The sequence below is a fragment of the Corythoichthys intestinalis genome, chromosome 9 (genome assembly GCF_030265065.1).
Source record: "Corythoichthys intestinalis isolate RoL2023-P3 chromosome 9, ASM3026506v1, whole genome shotgun sequence".
NCBI lineage: Eukaryota > Metazoa > Chordata > Actinopteri > Syngnathiformes > Syngnathidae > Corythoichthys > Corythoichthys intestinalis.
This window is the reverse complement of record NC_080403.1, coordinates 27,724,322-27,741,424: the sequence shown is the minus strand read 5'-3', so window position 1 is coordinate 27,741,424 and position 17,103 is coordinate 27,724,322. Positions and strand designations below refer to the sequence as shown.

At 37.5% G+C, this 17,103-nt stretch overlaps 1 protein-coding gene across 2 annotated transcripts in view; it reads left to right on the top strand.

The window, feature by feature from the left end:
• The window catches only part of LOC130921740 (receptor-type tyrosine-protein phosphatase gamma-like), a 346,401-nt gene that overhangs the window by 303,950 nt on the left and 25,348 nt on the right, over nucleotides 1-17,103 (top strand). The window contains exons 14-18 of one of the 2 annotated variants that reach the window (XM_057845977.1): nucleotides 3,221-3,259; nucleotides 4,731-4,822; nucleotides 5,087-5,175; nucleotides 9,579-9,675; nucleotides 11,672-11,754. In XM_057845977.1, coding sequence (XP_057701960.1) covers nucleotides 3,221-3,259; nucleotides 4,731-4,822; nucleotides 5,087-5,175; nucleotides 9,579-9,675; nucleotides 11,672-11,754 — 400 coding nt within the window. The remainder of the gene's footprint in view (nucleotides 1-3,220; nucleotides 3,260-4,730; nucleotides 4,823-5,086; nucleotides 5,176-9,578; nucleotides 9,676-11,671; nucleotides 11,755-17,103) is intronic. The other variant, XM_057845976.1, reaches the window with a different exon arrangement.

Here is a 17,103-nt window from a genome sequence, read left to right as displayed (position 1 = left end):
TGCTGTAATGTGCTTCTAATGTAGTGAACCATCTGCAGGCTTAAAAAAACTCTTTGTTAGATAAAACGTGAGGGGTCTTGTGCTCTTTTGGCTCAGACGTTGACCCACAAAACAACAATAACACCATCACGTTTGTACACGTCATCATACTGTGACATCCAAATCAAAACGTCATCAACAATAGGCCAATAGGAGAGAAAAATCCCATTACGGAAGCATGATGGCAAAGATTATGACCAATAGGGCAGCAGGATCTTATGGCGAGACATTTAAAAGCAGGAAGTACATATGTATCTTTTACATTATTGTATAGTATTTTTGCCTCTAGTAACCTGAAATTTCTTTCCTAAGAAGAAGCCATATTTTTTCGTTTAGTCATGTCGTAACCTGAAAATTACATTTGTGAAGATGTTCGTAAGTAGAGGTACCACTGTACTGTATAGGGCCCACTGCATTTTAAGGTGCAGTAGTAGTAGTAGTGCTAGTAGTAGTAGTGGTGGTGGTTTCGGTTGCTTTATGCATCCACTAGTTGGTGCTGCGCTAAAGGAAATATGCCAATATTTACCAATATTGATCCATGTAATAAAGCGCATCGGATTATAAGGTGCACTGTTGGCTTTTGAGAAAATTCAAAGATTTTAGGTGTGCCTTTTAGTGCGGAAAACATGGTAATTAACAAAGCAATGTGAACTAGTTAAAAATCAGTGCTCCTGCCCAGACCAGAAAAAAGACATACCTTTTCACAGCTGACAGTGGATGTAAACAAACACAGCTAGTCAGAACTGATTGCTTCGATGCTTTGTAAATGTACTGCTGCAACAGATGATATTGTGAAGGACTCCATAGTCTTCTGGAGACCAAATAGAAAGAAGGATAGACAGACAGTTAGATTGGTAAAATTAATTTAAGACTTTTCAACTCTGTTAGCCTTCACTGGTGCATTGAGCTGACAGAGCAGCAGCTTACACACTCTGCCTTACCTGGTATTGCAAGATGTTTTTAAATGACTGATAGTTGCTGCACTTTAAATGGCTTGTTGAAATAAAATGAATTTTAGCATTACACTTTTTAAAGCAACACTTGGTAACTTTTCAAACTTTATAAAATATTTTCATAACATTTGTGATGATATGTCACATGACAACTAGTTGAACGACACCTCTTTTATATCTTGAGCGGGTCTGTATCGCTTTCACCAGCACTAATTAACTTTGAGAAGGGTGGCAGGAATCCTGCCCCACAAAAAACTACAAATGTGCTGACTCCTTAACGGCATACGTTACCCATTGATTATAAAGACAGGAGTCGATGTGAACGCTTTCGCACGAATTCAGCAAAGATGGCAGAGCAATAAAAGAGACAAAAAGTTTGGGCCGAAGAAACAAAAAAAAAAGAAGAAGGGTGGCTACCAGGATAAAAGGACACTCGAGAATAAACATTGGCCCGGGTTTCACTTGCTGGTGTGAACCACCACCCCCCTCCACCGTTGTCATTAGAAGAGTTCTGGTGGTGGTGGTGGGGGGGATCAGAGGGCCGGTGGGCGAATAACAAAATCAAACGTTTCTTATTTTAAACATATTTTTAGCAACAGCTGGATTCATTACCTCATTACTATTCATCTTTCACACAGCCGCTGGAAACATAAATGTTGTTTAATCCACCTGCAGGCGACCGGAAGATCAGGATTTTACAACACTGTGCGCTGGTCCTCATTGGAAACGCAGTCTTCCTTTAGGCAAAACACAACCGCTTCTGTCTACCTGTGTCCTTCAAATCGACCAATACTGAAACGTTACCTCGTGTTGGTTTAAATCTTAACCTTCATTAAAAGTAAGAACATAGCGATAAAATATTTCACAACAATGGCTGCCTTATTTGTTGTGATGATATATGCAACTCTAAATCTGAGACTGGAACTTCATTTTTATACAAATGACAAATTTTGGATTATACAGGATGTCTTCCATTAAGATTGCATTTTTTCCATTTATGACAACTACCCATTTAGTATTATAGAAGTACCTCCTGATTGGTGTCTGCTAATAATGCTCAGTGAGTGGAGTGGCAAATTTATTCATGTGACCCCAGAGCAATTGGAGAAAAATGCTACTTTCATTATTTTACTATTAGGTCACATAAGTTACAGCAAGTACTAAGTACAATTTATTCAGCAATAATGATGAAGTAATGAAATAAACAAAATGTTGTATTTAGAGTGACATATTATATTATACCCTGTGCATTGTATTTGGAAGGGAGTGCATCAAAACAATCATGATATATCGTAAAGCTACCCATGGCGAATGGTTGCCTTTTCTTGCGTCAAGCAAGACCTGTTATTCACTGGTGATCAGTACAGTCAGTATTAGCTGTGATCCTGTGCAAAACAAGCGTTTCAAAAGAGATTAATCTACCGGAACATTTCAAAACTGTAAGTTTTCATTGAGTGATTTTACTGGAGATATTATACATAGAAAGATGAACTGTTGTCTTGTTATCAAATCAAATCCTGGCCCCAAAAAATAATCAATGCTTACTCTACGTTGGTGTTATTTAACTCTGCACCTGACCTCATTTTCCCAGCATTACCCTTCATATTAGATAATCACCATCACCACCATCCATCTTAAACCAACACACACACACACACACACGCACACCCCCACATTAAGTCAAGCCTGGCAGCAGGTAGTTGGGGGTGGGGCAAGTCTAGTTAATCCTATTGCCAAGCAAAGCACGGGTCATGACCTGGAGTTCTGCTTTGACCCAACCCCAGCTCACTACTGTTGATTCCCCCCCTCCCCCCGAACTTGTACCACACTGCACTGTTCTGCTAATTTATTCATATGTCTAATGAAAATATGCAATCAAATATGGTTGACAAAACTGCCAAAAGGGTGAGTTTTGGTTGACTCTTCTATTTTGTACAATTTAAAAACAGATTTGTTTCACCAGTATGGTTGGACATTTGTCCCGTGAAGTCTGAATATATGACTCGAGCAGCCTCACACCAGGAAGCAGCTTGGGGTTGTCTTGTCAAAGGACCTACCCTTCATGCCTTGTTAGGAAAGCTCTACTCCCACCCTCCCTCCTTCCCTCACTGCTCCCTCCTCCTTGGTCTGTGTCCCTCTAGTCTATGCACTCGGCAGCCACTCAGTGTTTAATTCATGTTAGCAGAAGCATGCCGCAGCCCGTCTGCTCCCCTCTGGTTGTTTCTCATGATGAACGCTTTTTGCTCTCTGCTCTGTATCAAATACAGGTAGGAGGGTTTGAACACACATGTTGTTGACGTATTGTTCTTATTTGGGGGAGTTGTTGCAGATTTAGACGCACGCACATGTAAACAAGCTGACTGACACATTGAGTAACTCTACCCATGCTTAAAAGTGTACCCACGACTATGACGTTGGCTTTAAAATTTAAATATAGTATTTCAGTACACAAAGACAGGTTTGTGTATTTTTCTATTAATATTGATATAAGTCTAGGACTGTATTGTTGATATACAGATGGCACCTAATTTGATTTCCGACACAGTTTGTGTGGTTATGGTAATTACTGTTCTCTTGTAAAACAAGCATTGTTATTTCCACAATTAATTTATTGACTGGCACGTAAACCTCCCCTGGCCTTTACCTTAAACCTACACAGAAACAAAAGCAATTTTTATTCACATTATAGTCTCACTAGAATAATCAATTTTAGATGTTGACCAGTTACGTCGCACAAAGACTAGAACATAATCAGTGTTTCCGTCAAACAGGGCATTCAAGTTACCTCTGCTGAGATTACATAGTTTTTAAATAGTTTGAATGACAAAACTACTGTTAAGATAGCATGGGTTTTGCCATAAATATATGACTATCTGTATAACCCTCTCAGCCAAGATCTGTAGGTAAGACTTGTTTGTTTGTTTGTCTGTTTTATGTGACATTTTTCAGTGCACAGGAATAGCACGATTCTCCAGAGAGAATTTTAAAATAGGGCACCATGCATCAATTCAAGTGAACTGTATTTATACGAACAGAGTGGTGAATATCCACCTTGTTGAAAGAGACATTAGACTAGCCCATCACTTCACATTTCTGCAGAGCAAGGCTTTTGGGAGTCATGCCTAAAAAGAAATTGTCTAGTTTGTTCTCCCCAGCCAAAGCATTCATTGTGATAATTTGCTTCCTTTAAGGGTAATGTTTTTAAACTTTACAATATAATAGTGTCCCAAAGTGTCTTATCATTAATTTTACAGAGGCTGTTTAGTTGCTGCCCACTGTTTTTCTCTGGCCTTTTTCATAATCTTGTCAAGTTCCTTTTGTGCGGCTGCCACCCCCATTTGTTTCTTTTGTTTAATGCCCTGCTGCTTTTTATTAATGCTTGTGAGACTTGTGTCTCCTTTGTAATGTGTGGCTTATTGTTTGAGCTTTGGATAAAAACCTTTTGGGGACACTGCTGTTGATGCAAAATATTATGTAATCAGTAATGTTCTCAGTATCCTGATTTACTTCCAAGAAATGAAAGATGCTCCAGAGAGAAACAACGCAATGATATCCTATGTTGCTCCAACAAATTTTTGCCTGTATAAGTAATGTGACCAATCATGGGATACTATGACTTGATTTGCAGTCTTTACAATTGCCAAATATATTGAATTGTATTCTGTAGCACAGCAGTTAGTAAACGTAATAGTAAATGTGATGAAAAGCTTTATCCCAGAGTCTTATTTTCTTCTCCAGGCGTTGTTTCCAGACTACACATCTCTATGTAGAGGACGGCAGTTCAACCGGGATGTTGGCCAATGAGACAGTGCCTGTTGCCTCCATCCCAGGTAATAATCAACATGCTACTCCTCACCTGAGATGCAACTATTTGGTATTTTCACATGTGATTAGTCAGAGGCAGCGATTACTTGATGCCTCTAAAGCTTTTTGTGTCACTAAGTCACTAAAATTTAGTTCACTCATATATTTTGCTTCTCTTAGTTCCAAGGCTAAAGATTAAATCTCTTTTTTTTAACATATGGAGATATAATCTTATTTTTTGCTGCTCATGGCTGTGGTGGTATAATTCAGATTCTATTTCTCTATTTCAGATGACAAAGTAATTCGAGTGAACCAATTCATCAAGCATGTCTCAGAACTCTCTGCAAATAACTTGCATGGATACTCGCAGGATTTTGAGGTTGGTAGTCAAGTCATGTTTTACTAGTCACTTTACTATGAAGTATAATCATAGTATGAAAGCATTGCAAAAACCCACTTGTACAATGAAAAAAAAAATCATCTACAAAATACAACCAGCACACCACTTGCAGAAAACCAAGTGAATGGCATTTTATACAATCAATTGAGCAAATGCAGACAAAAATGTAGCAATGCTCAACAGTTAGTGACGTCAGAAGGGGTTTGTTGACATAAAATCTTCCCTGACTCAAATCATTTCATAGTGAATGAAATTGTGAAGAGAAAATAAATTGCTCCTTTTATTTGTGTCCGTAATAGCTTGCAACTTTGTAGTTGATAGAAAATGATTCAATCTGCACTGTGGGATTCTAACAATACAGTACTTCTTCATGGCTCCATCTCAATCCAACCACGTACTGTAAGGCAGATAGTCACCCCTCAGACTAGCATGGGTTTCAATAAAGATTTCTCCCTTAGATTTTTTTTCTTTGCAAGATGATTACTCACGTTGGGTTTAGTTGGTCTGAGGAGTTTTGTTCTTGAGCTGCTCATGATACAAAATGCATTGAGATAATTTTTGTTGTGTATTGGCACAATACCAATGAAACTGACTAGAATTAACAGTTTATGTAATATTCTTTGCTGTTGGCATTTTTTGTGTAATACGCCCAGACTGAAAAAAAAAACAATGCTATACTGTCATTTATGTGTTGGGTGAAAACAGTAGCACTTGAGACCGACCATACAGATCAGTTATAGGATTGCATTGCCTAACATGCTTCTAGAGGCACTAAAGTCATGTTCCAATATTTTAAACTGTTTCATGCATAAGGAATGGGTGTTTGCCCTTGTTGAAGTGTGTTATCGGTGTAGTTTTTATTAGGGCTGTCAAAATTATCGCATTAACGGGCGTTAATTAATTTTTTAAATTAATCACGTTAAAATATTTGACGCAATTAACGCATGCACTGAATGACCAGCTCGCACATTGCCTTAAACAGATTACAATGAGGCCGTTTATGGACATTAAGAGTGAAGAGAATGCCACCGGCCGCTTGGAGGCAGCGCCGTTCCATACTAATGTTATTTCTTCTAAACGTGGGAGAATTAGTAGTTGTGAGATGTTTGTGCTGTATGCCCAATGCAATGCAAATTGCTATTTGTGCTCCACACGTATTTCGGTAAGTTTTCTTTCTTTTAGTGGCAATTATGTGTCTCTTGTTGTATTTTGGGTAAGATATGTACAGAGATATGTATTTTATAAAGGCGAGTGGACACAGGCGTTCTTTGGACTGCGCCGTTTATTGGCATAAGCTTCTCCTTCACAACAAACATAAGTATCGCGTGAGTGAAAGCACAACAAAAAAAATATTCCTATCTCTCTCAAAAAAAATAATGTTCACAAAAAGAAAAGCACTTCAGTCTATAGTAATGAGGCCCTATTCTCACAGTTAAACAACAATGCACAATGAACTGGCATTCCATATCAAAATAGCTATGCAAAATACACGTAAAACTTACTCAGACTGGTGTCACTCTATTCTTATTATTGTTATTTTTATTCTTATTATTATTATATTAACTCTACTTTTGATTGAAAATTTTACAAATTTTATTAAAACGAAAACATGAAGAGGGGTTTTAATATAAAATTACTATAACTTGTAACTATAACATTTGTCTTTTAAAAACTACAAGTCTTCCCATCCGTGGATCACTTTAACAGAAAGAATGTTAATAATGCCATTTGTGGATTTATTGTTACAATAAACAAATACAGTACTTATGTACAGATTGTTGTATGTATATATCCGCCTTGTGTCTTATCTTTCCATTCCAACAATAATTTACAGAAAAATATGGCATATTTTATAGATGGTTTGAATTGCGATTAATTGCGATTAATTACGATTACTTAATTTTTAAGCTGTAATTAACTCGATTAAAAATTTTAATCGTTTGACACCCCTAGTTTTTATTTGATAGTAATCCTGTTAAGGAAGTTAAATCTTTCTGTAAATGGTAGGTTTTGGAATTGTTCATGTTGTGATATCACACCTTATCTCGCACCTTAACTCGTATATGTTTTGTAATTGTGAAATAGCGACAGCTTTGTGTCGTTGAATAACGATTGTAGTCCGCTTATCCGCGGTCTGGCTAAGTCATCACTTGCATTGTCAACAACCACGAGCTTCCCACTGACACACCTTCTCAACTGACAGCCAATCAAAGCAAAGAGTATTTAATTAGATCCAGTCAGCTGCATATTAATAAAAACTATACATCTACAGAAGAAACTCAAAAGGACCAAATAAAGTCGCTTGAAAAATGACATTCTGGGCACTTTCAATGCAAATTGTTATGTGTACATGGTAAAATGGCATCCAAAGTTATAAAAACAAAACAAAAAAATAAGATAACTAACTATAGTACTTTAAACATTGTATTGCAGACGCCAGTAAAACTTTCATCTGAAATAATAAGACTGGATTTGATTGATTCCTCACTCGTAAAATAAATACACTCATGCACTCTTTATATTATTGATGAGGCGGCTTGAAAGAGCTCATATTTACTAAAGGTCAAGTAGTTTTGGACCAGACATTAGACAAGATGTATTGAAGAGAGGTAATATGTATTGCCATGCACCATCTGAAAGTGTACTCCCTCTTCCATAACAAATCCATGCTCTGTCAGGTTTGTCGGCAGCCAGTTTTACTGCTACATGAAACACACTTACCGTAATTTCCCGAATATAACGCGCACTTTTTCCCCCAAAAATCCTGATGCGCATTATAAACGGGTACATGGATGGAGACAGAAATATATATGGCCACATTGTGTTGAAGAAACGTATGCGGCAACCCGTTGCCGACCATTACAGTACGTGACGTCACCATTTTGTTTTGGTAACACTTCACTCTAATAGGCCGAATGTTTTGTGTCTGTGTTAAATTCTGCTTATTTTCACTCTTCATAAAGCACAGAATTTAGTTTCTTGAACTCATTTGAGTCAACATTTATTGCAGCTCCGCAATTCGGACCATAACAAATGTAAGCACACAGACTCCCTGTGTCCGTCAACTATATCTGTCCCTCGGGAAACTGAAACCCAAATAACAATAGTTCCTATTGTTACTGTCGCGCTGTCAGCGATGAGCTCTCACGGATTTTCCGACTTACGTTCTCACTTTCATTTTACCGTATCAATCCATGGAAGAAACATTTATTCATCATGATGAAACGAGCAAGTTATACAGCAGCCTTTAAAAGAAAAGTCACATCTGTTTTGTTTTCTCCTAGAGTATGGTAAATTGGAGAAGTTGTCAAATCATATTATTACCGTAAATATTGTCAGTTTATGGTAATGTTTTGAACTACCAATGTGCTATGCTTGTGCTGTGTTTCACCAGTCAGTAAAATGACATTTCTGTACCTGTACACGAGCTCTGTTTTCTTGTATTCTTCTATTTATTGGTTCTAAGCTTAGGGTGTTTGTTATAAACGGGTACAATAATTTTCCCTAGATTTTACAAGTAAATTTGGGGTGAGCATTATACACGGGTGCGCCTTATATTCAGGAAATTACGGTAATAATGAGAGATTGAGGCTGTTCACATGTCCCCAGCTGGAAACATAAGGACACCTACGCACTGTCACTTTCTAAGAGAGCACTTCTATGCGCTGTATCATAATGTACTTATGTTTTGTTTTGTTTTGTTTTAAGTCCCAGTATTGCAAGACCATATCCCCATCCCAGTTAGATTAAAAAATATAGACTATATAGAAAATATGGAATAGAAATATAGAAGATTCAAAAGAACATTTTGTGAAGCCCAAGGAAATATAAGATTGAAAGCTCCAAACAAAATCAAGTGACCGCGTCCTTGTTAACCATGCTTTCTAAATGCCGGCAGCTGTTTGCTTGGCAGACACACAAGATTATCTACTGAATGTCGCAGACACCCAAAATCAGCATTGCATTGCTTAATTTTCAGGACAACAAATTAAAAAAAAAAAAAAAAACGTAATGCAGTTTGTGCATTGACATTAATTTACTTGCAAATCCTTTGGGTGAATTGTGTATACTACTGTTACATTTCAATGTTTTGTATTATGTCCTGGAGCCTCAAAAATTATTCAAAGGTATATCAAATTAGTCTTAACCCTCTGTTAAAAAAAAAAAAACACACTGAAGAGAATTACTCTTCGAAAAGATAAAGGGAGAGAAAGACTCGTGGTGGAATCCACCCTAACAGGTCCAACCAGGAGAACATTCTCTATGTAATGCAATTAGAATGGGAAGCATTGCAGTTACAACATTTTGCAAATAAAAGAAAAAGTGTGTGTGTTTGACTCTTGTGGGTCTTTCTGCATGTCTGTGTGTGGATGCTTTCCCAGGAGGTTCAGCGCTGCGCTGCAGAAATGAAGATCACATCAGAAAACTCCAACCATCCTGAAAATAAGCATAAGAATAGATACATCAATATAGTGGCCTGTGAGTATAGAACATGTACTAATATTTCAACAACTACAACAAAAGAATAAGCATTTTCAAAATAATGAATAGTTATGTGAATATAGATGCGTAATTCCCAAGTGAGATTGATATTCCAGCAATGTGAATCATAACACTGTAAAGTAGGAAAGAGTCTAGTGTTCATCAGCAATACAGTCCCTGACAAAAGTCTTGTCGCTTATCCATTTTGTAGAAACAATTGCTAATAACCTGACCTGACCTTTAATTATTCAATTGGTTTCAGAAATGGCTCATATGAAAGCTAAGACCCTCCCAAATGATGTTGAATGTACAAAAAATATATTTGTTTCACTAAAAAAAATGTTTCTAATTTATCATTTAATGAAGACATAAAGGTCACATTTTGGCAAGACAAAAGTTTTGTCACCTACAGAAAGTAGTGTGAAAATTGGACAAAAAATGTACTTCAAATACAATAATATGTCACATAATATAGGCGAATTAAGTTGTGGTGCTGTGAGATCCAAATTTAATATTTTGTATGACTTCGATGCGGTTCGAGAAGGATTCATACAATTTATTGATGAAGTCATCAGGAACATCAGAGAAAGCAGACTTGCATCCCTCCCAGAGTTCATCAACATTCTTGGGTTTCGTCTCCCATGCTTCCTCTTTCATCCTACCCCAGACATGCTCAATGATGTTCATGTCTAGTGACCAGGCTGGCTTTGCCTTGAGGAACTTTGAGGTAGAGATTGAAGTATGCGATGGAGCACCATCCTGCTGCAGAATGTTTCCCTTTTTATGGTTAGGAATGTTAGAGGAAGCTAAGATTTGTTGATAATTCAGACTATTTATGTTGCCTTCCACCCTGCAGATCTCTCGAACACCCCCATACTGGATGTAACCCCAGACTATGATTTTGGTAATGATGTAACAGGCTGTGGGCCTTGGCAAATGCAACACGTTTTTTTTTTTTTATTTTTTTTTTTTAATGTTTGCACCCTGAGAGATTTGCAGGCTGCCTCTTACATTCCTAACCATAAAAAGGGACAAATTCTGCAGCAGAATGGTGCACCTCCGTATACTTCAATCTCTACCTCAATGTTCCTCAAGGCAAAAAAGATCAAGATCCTCCAGGACTGGCCAGCCTGGTCACTAGACATGAACATCATTGAGCATGTCTGGGGTAGGATGAAAGAGGAAGCATGGAAGTCGAAACCCAAGAATGTTGATGAACTCTGGGAAGCATACAAGACTGCTTTCTTTGATGTTAATGAGGACTTCATCAATAAATTGTATGAATCCTTGCCGAACCGCATGGATGCAGTCCTTCAAGCCCATGGAAGTCATATATAATATTAAATCTGGATCTCACAGCACCACTAATTAATTCGCTCATGTTATGTAACATTTTTTATTTGACGTACATTTTTTGTTCAATTTTCACACTACTTTCCGTAGGCGACAAAACTTTTATCTTGCCAAAATATGGCCTTTATTTCTTCATTAAATGATAAATCTTTTTTCAGTGAAACACATATATTTTTGTACATTCAACATCATTTGGGAGGGTTTTAGCTTTCATATGAGCCATTTCTGAAACGAATTAAAAAATTAAAAGTCAAGTTATTAGCAATTGTTTCTACTAAATGGATAAGTGACAAGACTTTTCTCAGGGACTGTACATTTTGTAAGACAATCTCACACAGAGTGAGTCCAGCCCTATTCAAAAGATATTTGGCCTCGTGTCTCGTGTAATCATTATCCAGTGTTATATGTATATCTGGGAGTGTCTAAAAATTTGCTCTTATTCACTGGAGTGCATACTTGAAACAAAGGGCAGGTGTAAAAGGAAGCTTGGATGAATATTTGGACTACAGTGTGATCATTTGCAGCTTGATATGTCAATGCAACTCAATACCAGATTAACATTACATGACTGCCATATGCTTCTGCTAGTTTTTCTCTTAACATGCAACCATCACTTATCCACAATATGTTTTATGCTTAGATGACCACAGCAGAGTGAAGTTGAGAATGTTAGTGGGAAAGGATTACAAACACACTGACTACATCAACGCCAACTATGTGGATGTGAGTGTTTTCTCATAAAATGTTTGCTTATCTGATGTTTTTTGTGTCTAAGGTCGAATTCGAACAATTCAGACATAGCGGTGTAATAAAATGCAAATTTACTACAGAGTTGACAAAAAACAACGGCTTTCCCGGATTTAACATCTGTTTAATATATATATATATATATATATATATATATATATATATATATATATATATATATATATATATATATATATATATATATATATATACTGGACTGTCTCAGAAAATTAGAATACACAATATTCTAATTTTTTGAGACAGTCCTGTGTATATATACAGGACTGTCTCAGGAAATTAGAATATTGTGTATTCTAATTTTCTGAGACAGTCCAGTATATATATATATATATATATATATATATATATATATATATATATATATATATATATATATATATATATATATATATATATATATATATATATATATATATATATATAAGGTGTAAATTCAGAATGCAGACTGTGATCCGAGGGACCTAAGAGCTTCAGATGACTAGCATATTTGTGGGCTTAACAATAAAACTTTTAGGTATCTGCTCAGAGGTTTATGGTAAAGAGAAATGTCACCTTTCAAAGCAACCCAAAGGCACAAGGGATGTGCCCAAATTAGCAGTAATAGAAAATGACAGTTTAGAATGGTACAACTGGCATTTCAATATGAGGCCAATGTAAGATCTTTGGGTTCGCCTGAAGAGGTCTCCTGCTCAAGATATACATTTCATGTATATGAGCAATATGACAGATTTGGAGCATGTAAAGCAAGCGTTTGACAACAATGTCAAGTCAATACACTGTATCGTACACATAGCTCTACTGTTTACTTTTGCTGTTTGCATTTCCAGTCTTTGAAATATACAGTATATACATAGGCGGATCTACTATTTAGGCGATGTAGACGATCGAAATTAAGGTCGGGGCCCCCAACCAGCTGCCCTTGCCCTAACGAGCAAGGGCTTGGGCCACCGGTGCCAGCAGCACCCCCAACTATTCGTCATGTATAATTATGTCAGCATACCAAACAAACAAATAACAAAACAAAAAAGAAAGCCATTTTAATGCTGCATTTATATCATCTCTCCCCCACACACACGCACTACAATGGACTGTTCCACGACGACGGACTGAGTATCAGTTGTTTAGCTTCATTTAGCGACGTTTAGCTTCGCTTAGCTCCGTTTAGCATCGCTTAGCTCCGCTTAGCTGTTTGTTAGCTTCACTTAGCTCTCCTGTGTTTTTCACGCCATTAAGCTCGCTATTTTATTTCGCTATTATACTACTGTTATTTATAGTAGTATACTATAATAATAATGGTAGATTTTTTTTTTTTTAAGAATTGTTTTGAATCATGTAGGAAAGGCAAAGTCAGTGTTCTGAATCAGTTTACTTTCCATTCTTTTGCACTAGTAAATGCAATCAGGATTTAACCTCATTGTTTATTTGTGATTAATTATTGTTATTTACATGATTATTTGTACTTTAATAAAGAATTAAAGTGTAAATAAGCTTCAACAAAAATTTCATAGCTAAATTAGTAAAAAAAAGAAAATAGATTAGTCGACTAATCATAAAACTAGTCGGCTGACTAATCAGGAGAAAATTTGTCGTTTAGGACAGCCCTAGTGTACCGGAACATATTTCCTCCACACCCTTCTCACCTTTTTAACCCCTGACCCATGAAGAGGGCCCCTGGATATGTTCGCCTTAGGCCCCAAAATTGCCAAGTCCGCCAATGAGTATATATAAATTTCAATTAAAAAAAGAATAAAACCTTCTTAAATGTTGTATTTAGGTCGTTTTATCTTTACATCTCAACATTGATACTAGAACATAGTGTTGTTTTCATTATTACCCTATAGCAGGAGTCGGCAACCCAAAATGTTGAAAGAGCCATATTGGACCCCAAAAAAAAAAAAAAAAAAATGTCTGGAGCCGCAAAAAAATTAAAAGCCTTAAATATGCCTAATACTGTAGGCAACACATGCAGTATGTATCTGTATTAGCTATATTAGCCTACAATCAAAATGATAAAGTCGGCTAAAAATACATAATGAGTCTTCATGATTTAATGTTTATTTTCCCTGCAGGGCATCCAATGCACCACGCGACTACTTTGTTGTATGATGCCACCTCAAGTTGGACTTTGTTACAATATGAATAAAATTTTTCATTGCTTTTATGAAATTATAGAAATGCAATAAACAAATCCGATGTTTGATGTCGTTTTTATTCTGATGATTCGAAAAACAACAAAATGAAACGACTCATGTATTATTGTCTCATATACTTTAGTGATGATATTGTCTCATGTACTTCAGTAAATACTGTCGTAAGTTGTTTCAATGAAGTCACCCTTCTCCAGTTGAAGTCGTCCATCTCCCTTGCCAAGCAGTGCACTTCCGCTAGCTCTCTGATTGGTTGGCTTCGAGACACGTTAGTAGTGTGTGCTTAACTGAGTGCGCAGAAAAAAAGAAAAAAAACTGATAAGCGCAGGAGTCGAGAAATTGAGCGAGAGCAGAAGGTGCACTCAAAATCCATTATTGCTCGCTCAGAGGCATCACAGGTGTGCAGAAATTGAGCGAGAGCAGGATGGGTGTTTTCTGTGCTCAAAATCCATTATTCATTCTACACAGTTTTAAAGCATTGAAAAACGTTAAGAATGTTTGGGTCATATTTGTCCTCCTACAGAAGCCATATCAAAAAAAAAATTTTTTTTTCCCTCAACCATCTTTGTCCATTTTCAAACATTTTTGAAAATGCTTCAGGGAGCCACTAGGGCAGCGCTAAAGAGCCTCATGCGGCTCTCAAAATCCCTGCCCTATAGACCCTACTCACCAACGTCACAAAATGACGTGTCGCTGTATCCGGCTGCTATATTGTCCGTCATTGTTTAGCACTATTCTCAATGGTTTCAATTCAATTCAATTCAATTTTATTTGTATAGCCCTCAATCACAACAGATGTCTCAAAGGACTTTACAGAGGCAATATGATACACAATTAGAAATGAAGCAAAAAAGATGAATAGATCAAGTTCAAGTCCTGGGTATCCCCTATCCTTAAGACCCTCCATGCCGGCAAGGAAAAACTCCAAAAACTCCAGAGTCAATTGGGAGAAAAATGAGAAACCTCGGGGAGTACCACAGTCAGGAGAGATCCACTCCCAGGACGGATAGACAGGAACCCCAGAACTGCTAATGGGAATTAGCAGGCAAAATTACAGTCCGTAAAAATGCAGTGGAGTAAAGGAGCAAGAAGAGGTCCATCTAGCCAGATGAGACGGGGGTAGCAGCGAGGACGTCTATCCAGCCAGGGGTCCGAACAGTCAGGAGGCTGCAGCTGAAAAATAGATAGATAAATAGGGAAAGGGGACACCGGGTGACTAGTGATGAAGAGACTAGACAACTAGATATTAACATTGGAAAATAGAAATAAAGTAAGACAAGTGGTAGGCAGAGTAAGTAAAGAAGATAGAACTCAGCGGCTGTACTTCCCCCAGCATTATAGCTTCTAGTGCAGCTTAGACTAAACTGTGAGTCTACTCCGACTTCAACTAGCCTAACCATAAGCTTTGTCGAATAGGAACGTTTTTAATCTAATCTTAAATGTGCAGACTGTCTCGGCTTCTTTAATACTAGCTGGAAGCTGATTCCATAAAACGGGCTTGGTGGCTAAAGGCTCTAGCTCCGACAGTACTTTTATAAACCCTGGGAACTACCAGTAGACCTGCATTCTGAGATCGGAGTGTTCTGTTGGGGCGGTATAGAACCAGAGCGTCGGTGAGATAAGATGGCCCCAACCCATTAATGGTCTTAAATGTAAGAAGGAGTATTTTAAATTTAATTCTAAACTCGACTGGAAGCCAGTGAAGTGCCTGGAGCACAGGGGTGATGTGCTCTCTTCTATTGGTTCCTGTTAGAAGTCTTGCTGCTGCGTTTTGGACTAGCTGAAGACCTTTTAGAGAACTTTTAGGACAAGCTGCAAGTAGGGAGTTACAGTAATCCAATCTCGCTGTAACGAACGCGTGAATTAATTTTTCTGCATCGCTTTTAGATAAAATATTTCTAATTTTGGCGATGTTGCGCAGGTGAAAGAAAGCCGTTCTACAGGCTTGTTTATGTGTGCTTTAAACGATAAGTCAGGGTCAAATAAAACTCCTAGGTTTTTAACTGTGGTGCTGGAGGCTACACTTACATTGTCCAGAGTGACTATCTGGGCAGCTAAAGAGTCTCTCACACTTTTCGGGCCTATTATAAGGACTTCTGTCTTTTCAGGGTTAAGTAGAAGATAGTTAGTACTCATCCAGGTATTTATATCTCGGACGCAGGTGCTTAGTTTTTCCACATGCCTGACCTGCTCAGGTTTAATTGATAAATACAGTTGTGTGTCGTCAGCGTAACAATGAAAGTTAATGCTATGTTTTCTGATGATATTACCTAGAGGAAGCATATACAGCATAAACAAGATGGGACCGAGGACCGATCCTTGCGGCACACCATAACTAACTCTAGAGTACGATGATGATTGCTGGTTTACATTGACAAACTGGTACCTATTAGATAAATATGATTTAAACCAGCAGAGGGCTGCTCCTCTAATGCCTATGTCACATTCTAGTCTCTGCAATAAGATATTATGGTCGATTGTGTCAAAGGCTGCACTCAGATCCAACAGAACCAGGATCAAGACTAATCCAACGTCAGCGGCAAGTAACAAGTCATTAGTTACTTTAACTAATGCAGTTTCAGTGCTATGATGAGCTCGAAAGCCAGACTGGAAATGTTCAAATAAACTATTTCAATTAGTCGTGCAATTTATAAAGCAATTCATGGAAGCCCCGGTGTTATCTGACGCTGTAAACTCATTGGATGCATTGCATAAAAGGCGTTATGTGGAAAAGCTTCAGTTTATCCATTCGCCAGATCCATATTTAATGCCTAAATCGATGTTTTTCGACCCGCTGTCTTCGCCGTCTCTGCCTGACATCTGCTACCCTGATATCTACAACTATCTTGTCCACAGAAACTCAGCCTATTCTCAAGAAACTTTGAAAAACGTTAAGAGCAGCACTCCAAGCAACATTACCCTGTGTGACCCTTTACTTCCAATTTTCTAAAATGGCGACAATCAAAAAAAAAAAGTTGACTGCAACGCATCAAGGATAAGTGCATATTGGACTATTTCTTCAATAAAATACACAACTGTGTCTGCCTCATTTGCAAAGAGACAGTCGCGGAAGATACGCAATGAGAAATTAAAGCAACTTGAAGCTAATTTCATTTCACAGCAGCAGTATTTCGCAAGAGCCCGAGGGTCGAAAGAG